The sequence below is a fragment of the Lepidochelys kempii genome, chromosome 5 (assembly GCF_965140285.1).
Source record: "Lepidochelys kempii isolate rLepKem1 chromosome 5, rLepKem1.hap1, whole genome shotgun sequence".
Lineage (NCBI taxonomy): Eukaryota > Metazoa > Chordata > Testudines > Cheloniidae > Lepidochelys > Lepidochelys kempii.
The window spans coordinates 48,246,236-48,270,646 of NC_136384.1; the positions used below are offsets into that span (position 1 = coordinate 48,246,236).

General features: G+C 42.6%; 1 protein-coding gene and 1 long non-coding RNA gene across 8 annotated transcripts in view; one reads left to right on the forward strand and one right to left on the reverse strand.

Annotated features, from left to right (window-relative positions):
- LOC140911364 (uncharacterized) overlaps positions 1-24,411 on the forward strand; it is a 39,172-nt gene continuing 14,761 nt past the window's right edge. Inside the window, exons 1-2 of the long non-coding RNA XR_012158917.2 lie at positions 1-476; positions 5,344-5,566. This is a non-coding gene — a long non-coding RNA (uncharacterized LOC140911364). The remainder of the gene's footprint in view (positions 477-5,343; positions 5,567-24,411) is intronic.
- The window catches only part of HMGCR (3-hydroxy-3-methylglutaryl-CoA reductase), a 43,059-nt gene continuing 29,680 nt past the window's right edge, over positions 11,033-24,411 (reverse strand). For 5 of the 7 annotated variants that reach the window (XM_073344232.2, XM_073344227.2, XM_073344229.2 and 2 more), the window contains exons 13-19: positions 23,661-23,819; positions 23,337-23,494; positions 21,224-21,329; positions 19,979-20,149; positions 18,772-18,912; positions 18,520-18,678; positions 11,036-18,196 (exon numbers count right to left, since the gene is read on the reverse strand). In XM_073344232.2, the coding sequence (XP_073200333.2) occupies positions 17,960-18,196; positions 18,520-18,678; positions 18,772-18,912; positions 19,979-20,149; positions 21,224-21,329; positions 23,337-23,494; positions 23,661-23,819 (1,131 nt within the window). In that variant the 3' untranslated portion in view covers positions 11,036-17,959. Of the gene's footprint in view, positions 18,197-18,519; positions 18,679-18,771; positions 18,913-19,978; positions 20,150-21,223; positions 21,330-23,336; positions 23,495-23,660; positions 23,820-24,411 lie in introns of all 7 variants that reach the window. The other 2 variants (XM_073344228.2, XM_073344230.2) reach the window with 2 other exon arrangements.

Here is a 24,411-nt window from a genome sequence, read left to right on the forward strand (position 1 = left end):
TTCCTTATTCCCAGCTCTTTATTGGTGGCCCTTGGGTTCGTTCTAAAAAGGCGAAAATTAAATTTTCGGTAAGATTAAATTTTTAGAAATGGCATTAAAATTAATCTGATAAACATGTAAATCAGTAATTAGTTATTAACTAGATAATCAAATAACCTGGGGTTTGGCTGACTGTATGTGCCTAAACAAGTCTTGGGTCACCCCAGGTGAGTCTGTAACAGGTCCCCATGATGCTCAGACTGTTTCAAAGGAGCTGGTAGAAATTGCACTCAAAGTTTCATTCTTGTGCAGTGTGCTGCCATGGCACTCCCTCACCCCACTTTCCTTTTGTATATGGGGCTTGATGGGAAGATGACATTGTTAAATGTTTCGGACGAACGTGGAGAAGAAAGGCAAGAATGCAAGAAGAATGGCGGACGTGTTGTGATCGGTGCAGTCTTAACGACAGCTGAAGACCAATCGATCCAGGTGACAAGGTTGTCCACTGATTTCTTTATATAACCCACATTACCATCATGGGTTTTTCTCTGACCCTCACCACCATAGTATCTGAACACCTTATCCTTGGTAAAGGATTTTATCTTCACATCACACCTGTACAGTAGGGCACTTGCACCCTCATTTTACAGATGAAGAACAGAGTAATTTTAAAAAAAAACAATGAGGAGTACTTGTGGCACCTTAGAGACTAACAAATTTATTTGGGCATAAGCTTTCGTGGTCTAAAACCCACTTCATCAGATGCATGGAGTGGAAAATACGGTACGAAGATATATATACACAGTACATGAAAAGATGGGAATTGCCTTACCAAGTGGGGGTTCAATTCTAACAAGACAATTCAATTAAAGTGGGCTATTATCAACAGGAGAGAAAAATCACTTTTGTAGCAGTAATTAGGGTGGCCCATGTCAAACAGTTGACAAGAAAGTGTGAGTACAGTAGGGAGAAATTAGCATGGGGAAATTAGTTTTTAGTTTTTGTTGTGATCCATCCACTCCCAGTCTTTATTCAGGCCTAATTTGATGGTGTCCAGTTTGCAAATTAATTCCAGTTCTCCAGTTTCTTATTGGAGTCTGCTTTTTTGTTGAAGAATTGCCGCTCCCGATTTTAAGTTTGTTATTGAGGTTTTCTCCGACTGGTTTTTGAATGCTATAATTCTTGACGTCTGATTTATGTCTATTTATTCTTTTGCGTAGAGACTTCAAGTCACACAGGAAGTCTGCAGGTGAGCTGGCAATTGAATCCAGATGTCTTGAGTACTAAAGCAGTGTACTTCCCAGTATGCCATCCTTCTTTGTCCTCTGTCTAGTCTGTGAACCACATGAAGAGATTTATGGGCCAGTTAAGGCCCTGTACTTTGGATAGACATCTACACCTGTGCAAAGTTAATGTAAAATACGGCCAGATCAGAAAGGTACCACTATATGCCCACTTCGCACAAGTGTTAATGGTGACACAACATGCAGGGCAACAGAGAATCTGGCCTTCATGATTCAATCCCTGCAGGTAGCTGTGGGATAGAAAGGGGTAACTTTAAATTGTTTGACACCATGTAATTTTATTTTTTTAAATTACTATAAATATTTAGTCCAGAGAATCAAGAAAAGTAGGACAGCTCTTATTGTTTGTTTGTCTTACTGACAATTCAGGGAAAACCAATGTTAAAAGATACTCTCATGAATTGCCTGTATCACTAATTCTATCTCAGAGAGATCTGATTTCCACTATTTTAGTCACAGAGGGTCTTGATGTACCTTAGGGGGCACCATGATTGAGACCAAGCAAAACAATCACAGTTATTAACCATGATTATATTATTCTTAAAGAGAGGAAAAGAAAACAAACAAAAACATAAATGACATGACACAACTGATAAAATGGTTCTCCAAGTGGTTGCAGACATGTATTCTACTCAGGTGTGCATGCACCCAGTGTACTATAGCCGGAGAACTTTGTGCAGCAGTACCTGACAGGGCAGTGCTCGTGCCCTCTGGCTCCTCCTATGGCTATTTAAGGGCGGCGCTGTCCTGATCCCATTCAGTTCCTTCGCACTGAGCACAGTCTGAGTTGGAGCTTCCTGTGTGGGTTTTACCTCCTGGTTACTGTGAACACAATGAGATTCTCTGTAAGCATAGGCACTTTTGTTTTTGCTGGTGGGTGCTTTTGAAGAGGTGTGTGTGCTTGTGGGGGAGCTTTGCCAGTTTTGGTGGGGAGGCTATTTTCAGCATATTTATACACATTCTAGTTATTGAATATGTATGTATGTATCATTGGTATCTACTATTTTAATTGTTAAGAACTACATAATTACATTATCATGAATTACAGCATATTAAAATCATTGCAATCACCTACAAGCTGTCTTCACTAATGTCCCAGTTTAAATACATTACGTCTAACTGTAGCTTTCTGGATAACTGTCAGCAGTTATAAGATGTATAACTTATTTACATCTACTTTCCTGATATGGTCTTGATGCACGTTAAAGACAGCTACATTATTCAGTTGCATCTGTCCCGTAGTAGATGACATTATTCAGTTGCATCTGTCCCAATTACTGTTTGTGAGTAGAATACACACATCTGTAACCACTCTAGGAAGAAAAAAGGGTTGCCTACCTGTATTGTAACTGTTATTCTTTGAGATGTGTTACACAATCCACCCTCTGCACCTGAGTCCCCAGTCTTAGATTCCAGGGTGAAGAAACTGAGGGGAGTTGGGGCTATGAGGGGGGTACAAGGGCCAGATGGTACGAGTGCTGCCCCAGTGGGTGTGTACTGTTAAGCACAGTTCTCCAGCTTCAGTGAATGAGGCACACGCACACCTGAGCAGAATACATGTCTGCACCCACATTTCGAAGAACAACAGTTACAGTACAGGAAGAGAACCATTTTTCACTTCTGTTGGAATTGCTTCTGTATGTCCCTCTGAGAGTGGGCCTGCCTTTGATGGAGGACTCTTCTTTTGGCAAGTTGAGACTAAGGGCTTATTTCCAAAAATGGTTGTGAAACCAATCTTAGTGTATCCTTAGATAATTAAGGGGCAATATAACTTTGTTTAAGGAAAGGTGGATCCTGTTGGTTGTTAGTAATAACCAGTTTATAATTGGGCAAAATAATCAATTGTAACTAAAGCCTATGAAACTGAAGAAAATATTTAAATCAGTTACTTAAAATAAGCCATTTAAGGATCTGTTTTAAAACAGGCCAATTACAAATATTAGGAATCTTAACTCCAATTGAATCCCACTGGTTAGCCCCTGTCTCTTCTCCACGAATACATGGTCTAACCATTTCGTAATTAACAGGAGAACTGTTAAAATATTAAGTTACAACAGCATTTCCATATTGCAAAAACTATTACAAGTTTCTTAAATCTAATCCCTTGGCAGTGTCTCTGTTAACTTTCTCTCACCAATCCATGTTGAAGTCTTGGGGAAGTTTTCCTTGGGTTGGTTTTGTTTTTTGAGTCATCCCTATTTTTTGTAGCTGTCTGTAATAGGATGAGTTATGGAGTGCTTGCTGTTTAAGCAGGATAGCAGGGAGTGTGTGGGGAGGGGAAGGAATGCTTACTTCAAAGATTTTTATACACTCCTCCTTCTTTCTATGAAATTATAGGATAACACACCTCTTTCAGGCTTGTTTAAATTCAGAGTCGGTGCGATCACTCTTTTTTTGGCTTCATGCCTTCAGGATTGTCTCACCTTCAGTTCCTGAATATGCAGTATGCTTAATGAATATGTAACATTTCTTTAATTGCCTTTATTCTTCTTCTGGCAGGAAAACATCACATAACTTTTAAAGTTAGTTTTAACTTTTTTTTTAATTCAGCCCATCTTTAGAGATACTCCTTTTTTATTAGAGTGTAACAGGAAATGAAATTCTGATTTCAAAAAGTCCAAACACTCCTATTCTTTATATAAACTGTTCTTAAGACATTCTTTTTAAACTAAATAACTTGGAGGAAGTCGTTAGCTTAATTAGTTATTAAAGTAGTTTTTTCTCAAAAAAAAACCTGCCAATTTTTGGAGTGATGATTCTTCATCTTCCTGATTTGGGTAGGAAAGTTGCTTGAGCATTACCAGCAATTAATTAATTTCCCATTAATATAAATGTTCTATACCAGAGGTTCTCAAACTGTGGTCCGCGGATAGTTCCCTCTAAGGTGCGGGCCTGGGCGGCTGCACATAACAGAATGAAGGTCCACCCACCCATTCAGGTGTGGCTCCACTAATTAGGTGCCTGGACCCTGGAGAAGACGCACATGTGAGGTGGTGGTCTTGGGGGGAATAGGGCATAGGTGGGAGTGGGAGGTGGGGTGAGAAGACTGGGTGGGAGGAATTTAGGATGCACAGGGCGGCAGCGGCCAGAGAAAGAGCCGACTTTCCCCAGCTCCAGGGCTGCAGCTGCCAGGGAGAGACGGGCCCTCCTTCCCAGCCTCAGCTCTGTGTGTGCTGTGATGAGGGAGAGACCCCCCTCCTTCCCATCCCCAGCTCGGGGGCTGACGCGGCAGGGCAGAGAGGGAGAGACCCCCCCACCTCTCCTTCCCAGCCCCAGCTCAGGGACTGCCACGGCGGGGGAGAGAGGGTATATCCATCACATTAGAAAAGTAAGATTACTGATATTAAAATATGAGTTGTGTGCTTTTATTTGTAGAACAAAAAAAGTTTATTATTATTAAAGTTTTTTTATCTAGCGCTTTTATCCAAAGCGCTTTACAATAGTTCGCTAATGGTACAATCAACATTTTGAAAGATCATTAAGTGGTCCACCAAGACCCTCAGCAATTTAAGTGGTCCGCGGGAAAAAAAAGTTTGAGAACCACTGTTCTATACTTAAGTGGCTTCTTACATATTAATTAGTTTAGCAAGGTCATTAGATTCCATGTTGATACATAAAACATTTTACCATTTATATAGTAATAATCCTAGGAACTTGGCATTTAGCTAACATATTTGTAAGTATCCGTTTCACAAAGGTGTTTGCATTTCAACATTTAAGAAATAAACAAAAGGATTAAAACATTTCCAACTACAGATATTTTTTGTGGAGTTTTAAAGACACAAGGAGAGATTTTTCTTTGAAACGAAAGGGGGGTTGGTATAGGCCCACTTCACTCCTAGGTTTATTGCGCTGATAACATATTCCTTTTTGAGGTATTCTGGTCTAGACAGGACATTCCTTTTTGGTTTGTTGTTTCTTGACCCAAGCCTCCCAGCCTGGAGCTTGCATCTTATGACTCTGAGAACAAAAAACTTTCCTGAAAAGCCTGGGGGACTCCCAGGATTAGAAAACTGATTTTCTATTGCAAAATAACGTAATGGTGGTTTGTATCTTCTAGGGCAGCAGTTCAAAACAAGAGGATGCTAGTAGGCTTGACAGTTATAGGAGGAGGTATGGGGTGACTTGTAGTGGCATCAGTTCAAAGCATCACGTTGCCAGAAACTGAGCAGTGCAAGACCTAGGCCACCTTCACGTTCCAGTCTACGTTTGAAATCTCCAGACTCCCTGGAACAACAGGTTCAAACTGTGGCAAACTGTGACTCAGCTCTTCAGCTTCCATGGTAGGTAAATTAAGTACCAGTTGACTGTGTGCAAATATTTCAAAGAAGACCTTCAACCCCCTTCTATCTAGATACTAATCCAGCCCTTGTCATCATAGTACACTCCTCCTCATGACCATGAATGGATTTTGTCCTCATCCCCATTTTATAGCAGGGTAGATTAAGTGACTTGCCCAAGGTCACACAGAAAGTCTGTTGCTGTTGTGAGCGCTGAACCATGATCTTCTTAGTCCCATTCCAGTGCTCAAACAATTAAAACATTCTATCCCTTTGAATTTACCTGGTCTACATGGAATTTAAAGATCTCCTAGCCACAGTGAAATTGGAAGTTAACACTCTTTTCCCCCATCCTTTCTTGGCAGTGTGTTTGATACCCAGCTTTAACACCCTCTGGGCTGTCTTCATTCCTGTCTGTATTGTGGAACTGTCTGTGTCTCTACTGAACTGTTTACTAACATGGAAATGCCAGGTTTATTTTAGTTTGGAAATCAGAAATCTACGGGACTGTGTGAGTTGAAAGTCAGCATACAGTAGCTAATTTGGGAGCAGAGCGGAAAGACCAAAGATTGTTGTCTTTCATGCAGAAAGGATCCCATGCACCAGAGGTACTGGGTAAATAGCCCCAAATGGCAAATATAACCCAAACCTCTTGACTTGTCTATATCATTTCCAGGTCCCTTTAACAAAAAGGGAACATAATTTGTAAATGGATTAGGAGACAAATAGCTGGGGATCTATGGTTCAGAGCTGCCATTAGCTCTGTGTGGTGCTGACTGCACACAGTAATGCATGTTGTGGACAGAGGACTGTGTTCTCTCAGTGCCTCCATTAGGGTCACCCAGGTCTGGGCAGGATTTAGTGTTTGCCCCTCCTTGTTATTAAAACCCACCATGGTCGTGCTCCAAACTACCTCACAGATCTCAGGCCTGGTTCCCTGCTGCCTATGGAGTCATTTTTGTCTGTCCAAAGTGAGTGTAAAATAGTCCCATGGGAATACGTGGAGAGTTCTTATCAAAGAGCCTTTTTCACTTGTGTGCATGGCGTGCACAGTCGTTGGAAAGTTTTTCCCCTAGCAGCACCCGTCGGGTCAGCTATGGAGCCCCCTGGAGTGGTGCCTTCATGGTGCTCAATATATGACCCGGCACCTCTTCGGTTCCTTCTTGCTGGTTACGCTGACAGAGGGGAAGGCGAGTGGGTTTGGAATGGATATGAGCAACACATCTTGAAGAACAACAGTTACGAGAAGGTGAGCAACCGTTTTTTCTTCTTCAAGTGATTGCTCATATCGACTCCCAAGCCTTACCTAGGCCGTGGGGTTGGAGTTATGGAATCGCAAATTGGAGTACCGCTCTGCTGAAAGCTGCATCATCTCTGACATGCTGGACAATGGCGTAATGAGAGGTGAACGTATGCACCAAGGACCACTTGCTCCCCTGCAGATCTCTTGTATCAGGACCTGGGCCAGGAATGCCGCTGATGAGGCCTGTGCCCTTCTGGAGTATGCCGTAAGTGACGGGGCTGGTGTCTTGGCCAACTCATAGCACGTGCGAATGCAGGACATGATCCAGGAAGATATTCTTTGAGATGAGACCTGTAGTCCTTTCATGTGATCAGCCACCGCTATGAACAACTGGTTCGATTTCGTGAATGGCTTGATGCATTTGATATAGAAGGCTAACACTCACTGAACAGCCAAGGAGTGCAGCCTCTGCTCATGGCTTCTGGTATCAGGCTTTGGATAAAAAGCAGGTAGGAAAATGTCTTGGCTGGTATGGAAATGTGATACCACCTTACAGAAAGGCTGGGTGAGTTCTGAGCTGCACCTTGTCCTTGTGGAAAACTGTATAAGGTGGGTTGGAGGTAAGGTCCTTTAACTCAGACACCCTTCTTGCTGATGTGATGGCAATTAGGAAGCCTACCTTCCACAATAGGTAGAGAAGGGAGCAAGTCACCAGCAGCTCAAATGGGGGACCCATTAATTTGGAGAGGACCAAATTAAGGTCCCACACAGGAATAGGCTGTCTAATTTGGGGATGTAGCTAGTTCAGACCCTTGAGGAACCGTCCAACCATGGGGTTGGTGAAGACAGAACGTCCAGAGACTCCGGGGTGGAAAGCTGAGATAGCCATTAGGTGTACCTTTACAGATGATACTGCCAGGCCTTGCTGTTTCAGGTGCAGAAGGTACTCCAGAATAAAGGGTAACGGCGCCTGAAGTGGGGGTGTATGTCACTGGTTACACCAGCAAGTGAACCTCTTCCACTTCACTAGATTTGTGGCCCTCACGGAGGGCTTTCTGCTGCCAAGTAAGACCTCCCTTACCTGCTCCGAGCACAAGACATCCATAGGGTTCGCCTCACAGCCTGGAAGCTTCATGGATGGAGGGACTGGAGGTCTGAGTGATGAAGATGACCGTGGTTCTGAACGATCAAGTTGGGGAGGAGTGGCAACCAACAGATCCAGAAGTGTGGTGTACAGTGTTGTCGAGGTCACAGCGGTGCCACCAGAATTATCTCTGCCCCGTCTCTGTGGACCTTGAGTAAGACCTTGTGCACGATAGGGAACGGGGGAAAGGCGTAGAGCAGACGACCTCCCCAGGGAAGCAGGAATGTGTCTGCGAGTGAGCCCGGGCTGCTTTCCTGGAAGGAGCAAAACACTGGGCACTTACTGTTGCTCTGAGTGGCAAACAGGTAGACCTGGAGAAACCCCACCTCTGGAAGATGAAGTGAATGATGTGTGGCCGGATGGACCACTCTTAGCTGTGGAAGGACCTGCTGAGGTGGTCAGCCAGTACGTTCTAGACTCCTGGCAGATGTGATGCTTCCAGGTGAATGGAGTGGGCTATACAGAATTCCCAGAGCCTGAGGGCCTCCTGACAGAGGGGCTTGTTGATGTAAAACATTGCAGTGGTGTTGTCCATCATGACTGCCTTGTGCTGGCCTTGCAGACAAGACTGAAAGATCTGGCATGCGAGTCACACCGCTCTGAGCTCCTTGATATTGATATGGAGAGAGAGCTCATCCTGTGACCCAGAGGCCCTGCTTTCGGAGATCTTCCATATGGGCGCCCCAACCTAGAGATGATGCATCCATAACTAGAGACAAGGATAGCTGAGGGCTGCTGAAGGGGACTCCTTCGCAGACTATTCAAGCATCGAGCCACCACTGGAGTGACTCTAGCATCTGCTGTAGCACCATGACCTCTAGTCCCAGGCTGTGGCGCCCCGGGCAGTATGTCGAAGCGAGCCACATCTGTAGAGGCCTGAGTCTCAGCCTGACAGGTCGGATCGTGTACGTGCAGGCCGCCATATGACCAAGGAGACTGAGGCAATTCCTTGCTGTAGTGGTCAGGTACTCTCTCATGCATTGAATGATGCTTGCCATGGCTTGGAATCGGGATTCTGGCAGGCTTGCTCTTGCCTGGACCGAGTCCAACACCGCCCCCAATAAACTCTATCCTCTGGGTCAGAGACAAGGTGAACTTATTCATGTTGAGAAGGAGACCCAGTCTCTTGAACGTGGATATGGCCAGACAGACCTGCGACTCCACCTGTTCTCTGGTGTGCCCCCTGAGTAGCCAATCATCAAGGTAAGGAAGGCTTTGGAGGAAGGCTGTTACCACCGACATGCACTTGGTGGGGCTGTCGACAGGCTGAAGTGAAGGACCGTGAACTGATGTTTTTGGTCAATCATGAACCTTAAAAAGCGTCTGTGTGCAGGGCGAATCGCTATGTGAAAGTACCCATCCTTCATGTCGAGGGCAGCGAACCAGTCTCCCGGATCCAGAGAAGGGATAATTGTATTGAGGGAAACCATGCGGAACTTCAACTTTACCATGAACTTGTTTAGTCCTCACAGGTCTAAAATGGGTCTGAGACCTCCCTCCTCCCCTTGGCTTTGGGGATTAAGAAGTAGCGGGAATAGAATCCCTTGCCCCATAGCTCCTGAGGAACCTCCTCCATCGCTGCTGCGTTGAGGAGCGCCTGCACCTCCTGGATAAGGAGGTGCTCATGAGAAGGATCCTGAAGAGGGACAGGGAAGGGCGGGTAGGAGTAGAATTGGGGAGAATATCCCACTTCCACCATGCAAAGAACCCAGTGGTCCGATGTTATTAGGGACCACACACGGTAGAAGTGGGATAGCTGGTTCAAAAAACACAGGGAAGGATCCGGTGTTGAGACAGGTGCTCTGTCCTTGGGCACACCTTCAAAATGTCTGCTTTGAGCCTGATGAAGGCTTAGTCGGGCCCTGGCCCTGTGCGGACAGGGGATGAGAAGGCTTATACCTGCCATTCTTACCCCTGTGCCTGTAAAAATCCTGCCTTGGCAGAGGAGGATACAAGCGCCGTTGCAGCGGTTGGGGCTTAAAGGGCTTTCGTTGGGTTGCTGGGGTGTGCATACCCCAAGATTTCATTGTTGCCCTGGAGTCTTTGAGGCTATGCAGTGTGGAGTCAGTCTGTTCGGCAAACAGGATCACCCCATCAAAGGGTAGGTCTTGCATAGATTGCTGAACCTCGGGCGGGAGGCCCAAGGCTTGTAGCCATGCACTACGCCACATAGCTGTCCCTGAGGACAAGGAGCGTGCTGCCAAGTCCGCAGCGTCCAGAGAGGCCTGTTAAGAGGTCCATGCCACTGCCTTGCCCTCCTCAACAATTGCCCTAAACTCCTCCCTGGACTCCGCTGGTACCAGCTCCCTAAACTTCCTCAGAATTCCAGGAGTTAAAACTGTACCTGCTCAGGATTGCCTGCTCACTGGCGTCCGAATAAATCCAGGCACTTGGCGTCCTTAGATTTAGGCGCTGGGGCTAGCTGACCCTGCCTCTCCCTCTCATTTACTGCCGACACTACCAATGAGCAAGCCTGTGGTTGTATGAACAGGTAGTCGAACCCCTTAGAGGGTACGAAGTACTTCCTCTCCACACCCTTAGTGGTGAAAGGGATGGATGCTGGGATCTGCTAAATGGTCTTTGTATTGGCTTGTATAGTTTTGATGAGGGCTAGAGCGACCCTGGATGACCCTTCTGGTGCCAGGATGTCCACCACAGGTCTTCTGAGTTTACCACTTCCTCAGCCTGCAGGTTCATATTCCGTGCCACCCTGCGCAGGAGTTCCTGGTGGGCATGGCTATCTATAGGGGGTGGCCCCAAGATGGAGGTGCCCACCACCGCCTCGTCCGCGGTGGTTGACAGAGACGCTAGTGGGAGAACTGGGTCCTCTGGACTCTTGGTCCTCAGGGACCTCCTGCCCCGCCTCTAGTTCCGTGCCAGCCACTCCAGGGTCTGGCTCAGGAACTGGGGTGGGTTCCGGAAGAGGTAGTGCGACAGCCGACTCCTCTGCTCCCCTAGGGGTGGGGCGACTGACCGCTGCCTCAGGCACACTAGGCTCAGATCCAATGAGCATGAGGCCTTGGCCTGGGCACCCTGGGCCTGGTGGTACGCCTATGGGTCCAAAATAGCCACTGCACTGGCATGTGCCACTGCGCAGGCCATGATCCTGCACCGATGTTAGGTATGTCCCGCACCTACTTGTGCCAGGGTCGCTGCTAATATGTGGACCCCATCTCTGAGTCCAAAGATGGGGCCCAGGACTGTGATGGCCATGGCGGTGCCGAGCGCAGCTGAGCCGGGGAGCAGCGCTGCGAGGCTGGGGAGTAGTGCTGAGATCTGGAGCAGTCCCGTGAGCATGGTCTGCGCAGAGAGCCAGATCGGTGCTGATAAAACAGTGCTGAGATCGGGACCTACTGCGTGAAGGCGATCCGTGCTGTGAGAGGGAATGCTGGCGGGATCTGGTTCAGTGCCGCGAGTCAGACCGGCGCCACGAGTGCAACCGGCGCCGCAGGTGCAACCGGCACCAGGACTCCAAGAGCTGCCGGAACTCTGAGCGGTACCTCCCCTCTGCAGGCTGAGTCGAAGGGCGGATCATTGCTGGCTTTCCCCAGCATGGCGCTGCCCGTGGCGGTATCAGAAGCTTTATGTGAAGGGCTGGGGACCTCGGTGCCATCATCACAATGAGGTTCGTGGCAGCCTCAAAGGTGTCTGGGGTGGAAGGCAGTGCTACCTCCTCCACCACCAGACCCGGGGAGTCCAACTGCACTGGACTCAATGGTCCCCCTTGTGGGGCTGAAGTCAGCAGCACAGGCTACAAAAGTTTTGATGCCGGGGTTCCTCCCTGGGATGCGCCCCATTGGCCGGCTCCGGTGCTGCTTCTGCGCCGGTGAATGGGATCAGTGCCGGACGAGTCCCAGCGTCTTCGGTGCCAGGGAGTGACGCTGCCACGGATCTCTGCCAATGGAAGAAGTGGAGAAATAGGCTGCTTGACCCCAGTTCATCTCTCACCAAAGCTGATGTCTGCACCAGGGGCCCACTGCAGGCAGCTTGGGCCTTCTTGTCTTTGGGCTAACTGGGAAAGCTTAGCCTTCAGACCAGGTTAGGGCAGAAGCTTACAGAAGCTTACACATGACATTCTCAGTAGAACCCAAAATAGTTTCTGAAGAAGCTAGTTTGGGAGAAGCGTGATAACTCTGTATAGTCTGAAACTCCCATAACAGTAATACCTCTTTATGTCTCTAGTAGGCCGACGCTTCTTCCTTATCATTGGAGCAGTTTAAGGGTTATACACCTTTAATTATGCCACTATTGTTAAAGTGGTTTTCCCCCCTAGAGTGGATGCACTGATACCAGTACAGATGTATTTCTACTGATATAGCTTATTCCCCTTTCTACACAAGAATAGCTATATTGCTATAAAGCACTTTTTATGCTTGTATAACTACATCCACAGTAGGGATTGGAGTAGTGTGACTATTTTGGTTAAAACAAAAACCAGCCCCTAACCAACATAGTTATATCAGTACAAAATATCTGTATACATCAGGCCCTTTCAATAGAATTATGGTTTGGTCCATAAGCCTGAACATGGAACGGCAAGTGGACACAGAAGAGGGTGGTGGGAGAGAGTGGGCACGTTGCCAAGTCCTTTTTATTGGAAGACAGAAGAAGGGGAGAGAGAAGTCTGGTTTCCAGCTCCACTTTATTACACAGAGAATATTATTTGGTTGAAAAGTTGGTAGCATATTTCATTTTATGAGGCTTGAGGATCTCTCCTAGGAGTATGGATTCATTACAATTTAATGATAGTACTCCAATCTGGATTGTTTTTGATGGTCTGCATACTATTTCAAAATGGCTATTTTGTAGCATCTCCTAACCTCTTTCCTGCCCGCCCCCCCTTTTTTTTTTCCCACTGTGCCCGACTGTGGGAAGCGACGGCCAGTATGTCCCTCGGCCTGCGACGGTTCCTGCAGCCCCCATTGGCTGGGCAAAGCTAACCGCTGCCAGGGGGAGCTGCGATCGGCCAAACCTGCAGACGCGGCAGGTAAACAAACCAGCCCGGCCTGCCGGGGCTTTCCCTGAACAAATGGCGTCCCAAGTTTGGGAAATGCTGCCCTATGAAATGGGGATGGACCACTGTCATCTAGTCTTTTCCTCCCGTAATGATGTTGGTTCTGGCGGGACCCAACTGAGAGTGCCAATTCAGGACAAATTGCTTCAAGCAGGGAAGTTACAGCCCAAGGCTGGGGTTTTTCCACCTCTAAGGCAAATGAAACCAGCCAAACAGAGCAGACTTTGGTCTCACCCCACTGGCTAACCATAAGTCACACAAGCAATTCCCTTAGATACTCCAGTTTCCCAGTGTCTCCACCAGTGCCACTCATTATGGGGATGAATGGTTATGAAAACCAATACCCCAGTAAAAGAAAAAGGAAAAAGGTTCTCTAGATCCCAAAGGACCAAGCCCCAGACCCAGGTCAATATAAAAATCAGATCTTACCCACAAATTATGCTGTTGCCAGTCCTTTAGAATCTAAAATCTAAAGGTTTATACATAAAAGGAAAAAGATATAGATGAGAGCTAGAATTGGTTACATGGAATAAATTACATACAGTAATGGCAAATTTCTTGGTTCAGGCTTGTAGCAGTGATGGAATAAACTGCAGGTTCAAAGCAAGTCTCTGGAGTACATCCACGGCTGGGATGGGTCATCAGTCCTTTGTTCAATGCTTCAGTGTAGCAAAGTTCCTTCAGAGGTAAGAAGAAGGATTGAAGACAAGATGGAGGAGCTGCAGCAGCTTTTTATATTCTCTTGTCATATGGTCTTTCTTTCTTTGTTCCAAAGACAAGCTGTCCATCACATGGCATGGAAAAACCTCAGAGTTCTGTCCAAAGGCATGTCCCTTCATACCTTGCTGAATCGCAAGGCGTGTCTGCCTTCTCTCAGTGGGTCAGTTGTATAGCTGATGGTCCTTAATGGACCATCAAGCAGGCTAGGCAGAGCTGACACCCAGAAGCATAGCACAAGTTTGAAAATACAGACAGTATAGAGTCAATATTCATAACTTTAACTACAAAAATGATACATATAGTCAGCATAATCATAATCAGCAAACCATAATCTTGTCTTAGACACCTCATTTGACCCCCTTTATACAAGATTCGGTGCCACTACAGGACTGATCTATGCAACACTGATCTATGTGGTCCCAGTTCATGTCAATAACATCATATCCCCACACCCTTGAATGGTAGGACATCTAGAATATCACCTGCAACATCACTCATGCAAATATCAGGGCATGTACCTGGTATTGTGGTTTGTCTATTAAATTGACAGGCAACTGGAATGTCAAATCTGCAGATCTATCTGCCAGAATTTCTAAATCCTGGTCCTTCTGGGAACGGACTAATAACTCTCCACTGTGATGCCTGAACAACTCCTGTGCTGGAGGGTCCTGCAGGAGGGCACAGAACTACTATAGCCAAGGCCAGGTCTACATGATCAACTTTTGCCGCCATAGCTGTGTCAGTCAGAGGTGTGATTTATGACTGACATAGCTGAGCCACCAAAAGCCCCTGCTGTAGATGCAGTTATTTTGGCAAAACTGAGCTCTTGCTGGGTAGCTTGTTTTGCTCAAGATGGCTGGAATAGGCTATACCCGCAAAAGAACAGTTTTGCCAGTATAAGCTGCCACCACACTAGCAAAGCCTAAGTATAGCCCTGGACCAAGTCTGTGCATGTGGTAGGGCAGCAAAACCAGGCTGGAAGAGGAAAGTGAACCAGCCCCAGGTGCTCAGGGTTGAGGAGGAAAGCCAGCCTAGGGTTCACCTCAATCAACTAACATGTTAAAATACAATTTATTCCATCTATGCTGAGATTTAACATGTTAGCCAACACGTTTTTAAAACATACATCCTTTGCCCTACAGTAGCCTTTAGACATCTGCAGCTCTAAGAACCTGACCCCAACCATCCAATTACAAGTGCTCTATATTGGTTTCAGGGTGTTTTTGTTTCTGAGGGTGGCTTGTTGTAAGCATGTTACCTTCTGCCCTGGACCCACATCAGTCCCCAAACTTTGCATTTGTGGTAAGCGGTTCCACTGTAGTGTTTTATGTAGGGCTTCATAGAGAACCAAAAATTATTTGCTCCATATATAAAGTTGATCTCTACCCTTGGTCTAGAGCATGAGATGTAGAGAGGAAGCTGAAAGAGTATCCAGTTGTAGGTGGACTAATGCTGGATATTGGGTGGGCCAGACATGGAAATTATACTATGGCCAAGGACCTGAAACAGAAGGGGAAGAGGCTCTGATCAGGCCTTTAGCTTCTAAATGTAAAGGTGTAGGTGACAGATTTCTTTGTGATAGTAGGATTTTTGGCTCCTAGATGAAATTTAGGGAGTCAAAGTTGGTATATATTTCCAGACTTTTTGTTTAATGGGAAAGTGGTTTAAAAACCCTTATTTTCAGCTTACGTTTTAAAATGTTAAAATTTGCTAACTTAAAAAAAGTAGTTATTATTTGACTAGGTTTTAAGATTAAATATTTATTTACATAACTGTATGTCTGGTACTTTCATTTGAGAGTTCTCCCTCCTCCTCTTAAATAATTCTCATGTTCAAGAGTTCTGTGTAATGTAGAGAGTAACATATTGGTCAGTTAATTTTGATGCACTAGCTTTCACTGATGCAGAACGAATGCAGTAAGTTCAGCGTTCCTAGCCCAAACAGATTGGAAGACTTTTCTAAAAGTGCATTTTTGTGTTTAGGGTCACATATCTCTCTGAAATGACCATCACAGACTTTGCAAAATATATTCTGTTTTAGCAGACCACTACCGTGTGCCAAATTCCAGGCAAGAAAAACTTCTTTTCTGGAAAGTACAGAGACATGTCCAAAATAGGCCTCAATGGAAAGTGTCATACTCAACTACTGTATTGAGAAGTTATTGCAACTCCTTAAGTGTTCTTCATACCACCAAAGGACAATATGTAAACAATCCCTGAAACAATGTTTAATATTTAATAAAGTCACTAATTATACTTAAAAATATCACAATTAAGCCAAAATGCTTTTCCATTGTTTTACTGAAACTGAAAAAGTATTCTGTACCAAAATGTACACAATTTAGTAATAATACAAAACGTTAATTCTGCAAGACAGAATGTCAGTTACATTCACCAAAATGAACACTGAACCACCATTTATTGCCAGCTCAGTGTTACTTTAAATAATAAATCACTGGTTGAACACAGAAACAAAGCAGTTTCAACTCTCCATAAATAAGAAAAAACTACTCATAATAATGCAAAAAGATAAACATTCATGATATTTTCATGCTACCACAGCATACCTAGCATGTAGTATGTCTTCCAGCTTGAATGTTAGCTCTGTGAGACCAATATATTAATATTAGAGCTGATGTTCTACAAAATCAGTCCCTCACGAGTTATACCAAGCTTGCACATTAGAAGAACAGCATTCTCTCTATTTCATCACCACCCCCGAAATGCCTCTGTATCCCCATAAAAAGACCAACCTGCTGACACCATCCTTCCAGTAAGCAGGAATGTTCAAATCCATTTATAGTTTTCCTTCAGTGACTGAACAGAATAACTGTTTAGCATAGTAACTGATACTCGTTTTCTCAGTAGCAAGTCAAACCAAAATAAACCTACCTAATATTTCCCGCATAATGTTAACAAACACCCTATGTTATCTCACTGATCCAAATACAGTATTTTAATGGACAGTTACATTTCTTGTATTAATTTTTCTAGTAACATCATTTCAATGGACCCTTTAAGTTTTCGTAAGATGGATAAGTTGGATTTTTCAGAAAATAAATTACAGTTTTTTCACAAAAGAGAATATTTAAAAAGAATCAAACATAAAAACCAACTGGAACATTAAAGACACGTGATTTTTCTGGCTTTATTACATCTCAAGTTAAGCAGACGTCAAACACCGATCCCTGGGGAGAAAGTGTCGAACACCAAAAATTATTAATGTGCCAACGCACTGTACTTTAAAAAGATGAGATTTTAAAAGTGTAAACATCTGTTCTTGATTCATTCACTTGAATCCATTGCTACTTACAGAAAAAGTTATGTAAAAAACTGTATTAACATTATCAAAGCTCTAAACTGCCTGATGTGTAATTGTTTCTATATCTGTATCAAGAAAGTTTTAGAAAGTCATGATACAGTACTTCTCTCTGAACAAAATGCCCAGGCGGTTGAACACATACTCCTATTAAAGAATGTCAAACATTTCTACACTTTGTAGCAATAGATTTTCCTTAAAGGAAAAAATGATGTAACTCAATTAGGGAGCTAATAATTAAGTGGAACAGCACCAAGTGAAGTACTATAAATAGATCAATGTTTCTACAGATTAATGAGAGACTCAATAAAATTATCTCATAACTCAAGACGTAAGCTTAAAACTTGAACAAACAAAATTAAAATCAGGAGTTCATGGAAGCAATTAGGCTGCTATCACTTTATATTTAAAACCTACTTTTTTAACCAGAAAACAAAAACCACAAGGAACATTACATACAAACCAATTTTAGCCAAATCATTTTTTTAAACACACAACAAATTACGCTACAGAACTTGTTTTCCATCTCAGTCATAACTGGGAGTTCACTAGTCAAAAAACCCTCAATCCTTAATGATATAAAGCTGACCCTTCAGAAGAGCATGCGCAGAGTAAGAGAAATATCAAAAATTCTAAACCATGTTCAAGACATCTGGGATCTTCATAAAGGAAGTAATTTTTAACAGCTGAAGAAAGTCAAAGTCATAAGGAGGAGTTTCACTTATCACAAGTCTGCTGATCTTCTCAATTATCTTCCACAAAAATCTTTGTACTGAACACTGCCTTCTAAATTTCATAAATATATATTATTCTTTACTCCTGGTCAGTGCTCCTCTGACATTCAAGCTGCTTTCTTGGTGCAGTTTCTCTGAAGATCTTGTAGATTTATTTTTGACCTAACAAAAATAGTAAGATAAGCCATTTGGAGTCAGCACTCTCTCTGTAGCTTTAACTGTTTCATGTACCATTTATTACATATTGTGCTGTATTTGGGACAGGGGAAGATGCAGAGCATAGTACTAAGCTTTGCATTTCGTACCTGTTATGAATCATGTGGCTTTTGACTAAATGTCCAGCTGCCAGTGCTGCCATTAATGACAATTCCCCTGCCATTACTGTAGCACATACAATTTTAGCAAGCTGACGTGCATTTTCACCAGGATTGTCTTGACTTGCACCCTGGACCCCTAACATCTGTAGACAAAAATATACAACATTACACTTTAAAACCAAGCGCTGGTAAAGGTAAATTTGTGTTCAGTTAGAGTTATTTAATGGTCCTTACTAAATTATGTGAACCAAACCAGCTTTTAAGTCCCTCAGACATTAAAAAGTAGCATTTAGCTTCAAAATCAGATGCATAAATACTCTTTAGAACAGTTTAGTTAGTTATATCTTAAAGCCTACTAAAGTTTGAAAAAAACTTGCAGTATTACTTAGACACACAGTATACAATAGAACCAGGAGGACTTTTGGTTTAAAAGGATGTTATTTTAATTTTCTTTGATGCTTTGTACCTGCAAACAAGCTTGCTGTGGTAGCAAGTTGGTTCCTCCACCAACTGTTCCAATTTCTATAGAGGGCATTGTGCAGCTGATATACAGATCTTCATTTGTGGGACCTGTTGACTCCATCAGAGTGATGCAGTTAGAGCTGCCCACATTCTGTGCTGCATCCTTAAAGTCAGAATAAAAACATTTAGTTCAACTATCTTAAGAATATATTTAAAAAACCAAAACCTAATAGTGCTGTGAATTGGCTGAACTTACCTGTCCACATGCAATGTAGATAGCTGTGACGATATTTGCTGCGTGGGCGTTATAGCCACCTATGCTACCAGCCATCGCAGACCCCACCAAATTTTTGTTTATATTAACCTCAACCATGGCTTCTGTAGTAGTCTTCAATAGCTAGACAAAACCATATGCTTTTATTATACTTCTCATTAGACAGCAGTAGTAATCCCATGTTGTTTAGTATTAGCACTCAGACTATGATTCCATGGCTGAGGAACTTGCCTCAGAACAGTTCTCTAAAATGTAGACTTTCATATAAAAGAAAATAATTTAAGCTCTTACAGTTGCTAAAACTTTCTAAATACGAACAGAATGCAAACCAATGCATAGAGATTTGCCTAAGTCTAAAGACAGCCTGAAATAAATACTTCCAAGAGGTGTGGTGAACCACCCCATTTATTTCAATGGAATGTTGACATTAAATTTGAAACTTAATGATGACAATATAAAAATAGTTTGGAAGAAAAAGCCTGTTAATAAGCTATGATAGTACCTACCTGCCTCTCAGGTAACTCCAATAGCAACAACCCCCAATTGTCCCCATCCCAGCTTGCCACAATCTCCAGCTTCCCCCAATCACTTCTACAATGTAGTTATATATTTTTAATACAAAATTCTGCAGTACAACTGAAAGTTAAAAAAGTTCTGGGGCACTATAAAATTAAATATCAAATTAAGTCACAAGAAATATTACTGATTGTATTATTTATTTTCATATTTAATTCAATCAAAACCTCTTTATATGAAGGTCCCAAAGAATTTCCAGTCTTGTGTACTGTGATGTGTAGCAGAACCCAGGCTAACTGCTGCAGATTAATTTGCCATGGAGTACCCAAGGGACCGGTTACAAAGGTTATTAAAACTGAACTGAATATCAGGTAAACTACTTAAGTGTCAGATCTATTAGACTGTGGAACAGTCTTTCAAAAGAAGGAGCAGAAGATCCACCACTTCAGACATTTTAAACTAGACATCACAAAAGTATATTGAATGAAAAATCCTCTACTAGTAAGTCATTTTTTATCTATAACGTCCATGATCCTACAATAATGCTCAAAGTGAAGAGTGATCATTATGTACAATTTATAAATCTTGATTTCAAGTTTAATTTTTATTAAAGGATTAGTTTGGTTAGAAAAAACATGCTTTTTTTCCCAAGATGAATCAAAGCGGTACTTACTTCTCTGACCACCTTGGCTGGAATAACTGCTTCGCAGACAACAGACTTCCCCCTGCCTTCTATCCAATTTATGGCAGCAGGCTTTTTGTCTGTACAATAGTTACCACTAATAGCTAGAACATGGAGATCAGGAAACTCTTCTTGCAGTCTTGCAAGTGCCTTTTCGGTACCCTGACAGAAGCAGATATAAATGAAGTGTAACTTCCAGTGAAGGTTGCATTATAAACCACTGGAGAACGTAACTAATATTTGACTAACCATCACAGAGACAGTAACACATCAGGGCTAGATTGAACCTTTGGGCTCAGCCCCTGTGCAAGGGAAAGCATATCACTGTGCTACCTCAGGAGCAGCAATGGGAAGGAATTGTTCCTCACAGAGGAACCTGGACTCCCCTTTTAGGTAAGATGGTGCTGGTGGGTAGGGATAATATAATCATTGCTCTGCCCCCATCTCACTCACTTGCTCGTAGAGGAAATAATGAATTCACAAGCCCTTGTTCCTCCCCACCATGCATGCTGGGGCTGCACAGGTGGGTGGAGGCTCTGCCCCCTCTAACTCTCCCGAGTGGCTACATAGGACCAGAGAACACTGGCACTTAGCAAGGTATGCACACAACATGAATCTTAATAATCTGGGATCAATTCTTCCCTTTATTCTGGATTGGGGGAAGAAGGAGAGCCTGAGTTGCATGTGCAGATTTTTTTTCTTTTTAAATATAGTCATTTTAACCCTCCCTTTTTCATTGCTTAGGTACTACTCTTGATTATGGTCAAAGACACAAAGCTAAACCATTACATGTTACCATTTTATATCACTAGAGAGAGACACAGCCTGCCATAGGTAAATAAAACAAGCAAAAGGTAAAAAATTCAAGTTCATATGGGAAGATGATCAATAAGAATGAAGTTGAAGTAGGATTAATAATCACTTTTAATTTCTCACTCATGTAAACCTGTTTTGCCTATTTTAGATTTAAGCACTTCAGGGACAAAGTAAAATTTACTCTAAAAAGCACTATGAACCTTAACACAGGACTCTGATACTGGATGGCCCTTATACAAGCCCCAGAAAAAGAGAGGGGGAGAAGTTGAAGGGAGGGAGGGAAGTGGGGAGACAGTCCTGTGTCCTTGCTTCCACTCCCTGTATGGTCATGTAAGACAGGAAGTTCAGAGTTAATTTAGTGACATTATTTAACTAGTTCTTTTTTCAAAAAATGCTAAGTAGAAACAGACTGGATCTTACTTTTGAGATCATGTTCATTCCCATTGCATCCCCTGTTTCAGACTGAAAACGGATATAAAGGTTACGACCAGCCAGACTGATGTGAAGCTTTTGCAGACGAGCAAACCTGTAAATAAATGAGAATCAACTAACTATTTACAATTCCTTCTCTCTCCCTTATCTCACTAAAGACTACAGGCTGCTTTTCAGCTACAAATGACAGTAAGCCATTAGTCCCGGATAACCCTGCTAAGCACCATGCACATTGTGCGCTCCTCCTCCTGCTCTATGCTCAAAACTAAATCAGCACCAACTACCAGGCACAAAATCCTCTGACTGCTGATCCAAGAGAAATGTTTAAGAAAACTTACTGCTCCTGAAAGTATCTGTACTGGTTTGCTTAATTTTTCTAGCCCTGCAACTTGTGAAATACAGGATCCTAGTGTTATAGTTACCTAATTTCAAACAACAATTCCCTCCCTCCATTCCCCCCGCCCAAATTCTGTGTTACTGCATACAAACTAATAAAAGAGGGAGATTTGGCAATTCTTAAGTCAGTTATATACAGAAACAGTGTCTAGAGCAGTGATAGTGAGGGCATGTCCCACAACTCAATTCTATTGCTATGCAGTAAGCAAAAACAAACAAACTTGAAGATATTGCACATTATTCAACAGCAGCAAGGATGGTTCTATACCATGGTTATCAAGCCTTGCTGGAATATGCTCAAGTGTACTACTGACCTCCACATGGTTTTGTGGAACATGACTCTGCTAACCAATACTGAAAAATCAGTCTTCAATTTTCCAGAGATAATATACAACAAATAATACTGGGGAGGGATGGGGATAAGAGAAGTTATGACAGTCATGCTCTAAATCAGTGGTTCCCAAACTTTAACAACCTGTGAATCCCTTTCACTGAAACGTCAAGTCTCGCAAACCCCCTCCTAAAAATGAGTATTTCCAGGGATTTTCTCCTTTACCTGAGTATAAATTATAAAAACTGTGATCTTGGAAATATAAAATTTGTTTTTATGACATGCTTATTACTTGCTATTTATTATTAATTATTATTTATCATTACAGTCTTTTTATTACATTATGAAAACGGCAACACTCTTCCAAGATCTCACTTTCGTAGCTTGTATCACTTTGAATAAGCCTACTATAAGACAAGGCTCCTACATTTCATCAAGGAGTATCAAATATGAAACTGCATGAAGGTATTTAAAAAGCCAATGCAAAGAGTTCCTCCTACACAAGCATTCAGGTAGTCCAGGCAAACAACGCACGTTGCAACAAAGCTTAAACTTGTTCTTCATAATAAGTTTAAAAACAATACTAGCTGCCTATTTAATTTTAAAAAAACAGCAAAAAAATCCACCTCCCTTTCTATTTCTTATAAAGAGTCTTGAAGTTTAAATCTCCTCAGTGTGATAGATATGCTTGCTTTGATCTGCTTAGCTCTTGGAAGTCCAGGGGCTCCAGGCTGCTGGCCCCGTGCTGCCCGGGGTCCCTAGGGACAGCTCTGTCCACCATTAGGGAATTTTTCCCCCGAGAACCCCCTGTAACATTTTGCGAACCCCCAGGGGTTCTAGAACCCCAGTTTGGGAACCACTGCTCTAAATCATATTACTTTTAATACTGTTATGCTTCTCCCCACCCTGTCAGTTCTGACATTATAGGATCAATATTCTCTTTAGCCCCTAGAATTAGAGAAGAACATGTTATATCATTTGAAAGATTAGATGGTGGTGTACAACACTGGTTCTAATTCTACAAGTGCAGGATAATGACCACTAAAATCAAGTCAGAACTGAAGTGTGTGTGTGTTTTTGGAGGTGGAAACAAGTATGAATGGTAATCAGAATAATACCATTTTAAGTTCCGTTTTCTTGCTGTGATTGAATTCCTTATTTTCCTAGGGGATATAACATTTGTTTGTAGTTCTAATGGTTAACCAGATATTGGACATGAAAGACGTTGTTGATTACTTAGACCAAAGTTATTTGGATTCCTGAAACTAGTATCATGTAATTTCTTGCATCGTAGTACACCTAAAGCTGGGAGATTTCTATATTTCATTATAGATTTACATTAGTAAATACTTTACAGAAAGCCATGTCACTAACCTACTTGTGCTGTCAAATGCATCTTTGACTATTTTAAACCCTTCAGAGTTTTCAAGCCAAGCCTTTACTTCTGCAGACTGGCAGGCAGTGGGTAATCTTACAACCGGTCCTCGAGTCATCCCATCTGCTAGAACACAGCTATTTGCTCCTCCACCAAGCTAAGACCAAAGGGGAAAATGAATACGATTACTGGGAATTATTGGTAATATTTAATAACTTTAATTAAACAGATATCTATCTTACACAATTCACCTCATTTTGTATTAAGTGATGGGCTCTTAACAAAGGCAAGGAGCTAACCATCCAAGACTGAATTTTACTTACGCATATTGCTCTGCACCCTCTGTTTGTGCTTGCTATCAGACAGCCTTCTGTTGTTGCCATTGGAACTTGAAACTCTTTGCTATCCAGGAAAAGTGGCCCAGCTACACCTACAGGGATGGGCATGTATCCAATCACATTTTCACAGCAAGCTCCCATTACCTTTAAAAAAATGTTAGATTTAACAGTCATTAAGGATACAGCATTGCTATAGCATGTTGAGAAATTGATAACAAATAGTCATCACCAAAAAAATAAATCAAAATTAGCCTACTTTACCAACTTGATTTTTCAATAAAATACAACATTTTTACACTACAATGTTTTATACTGTGCACAAAGTTTGGAAGTATTTAGTAAAACTTGACCGTAACCTTCTGAAGTTCACTGAAGTGTTTAATCATTGAAGTAATGTATAGTAACAGATAAAACTGCAGAAAAAAATTTTTTATATTAGTGAATGCTATGTACTTGTATCTATTAGGAGAGTTACTGTACAAAGTGAAAACTGTATTAAAGTAACAATCTGGATTTTGAATAACTTTCCTTTTATTATGACTCAACTCATGTTTCCACTCATCCCAGTAAACTCAGCTGTGGTATTATCAAAGCCCTAAATTTACTGAGATTAGGGAACTCTATACATTAATACAGAATTGTCCTTTTTGATCATGCTACAAAACTGATCTGGACTCTTAAGTTTTCATTTCAAAAAATTAAGTATCCAGATCTTATGTCTGTGAGAACTTTCAGA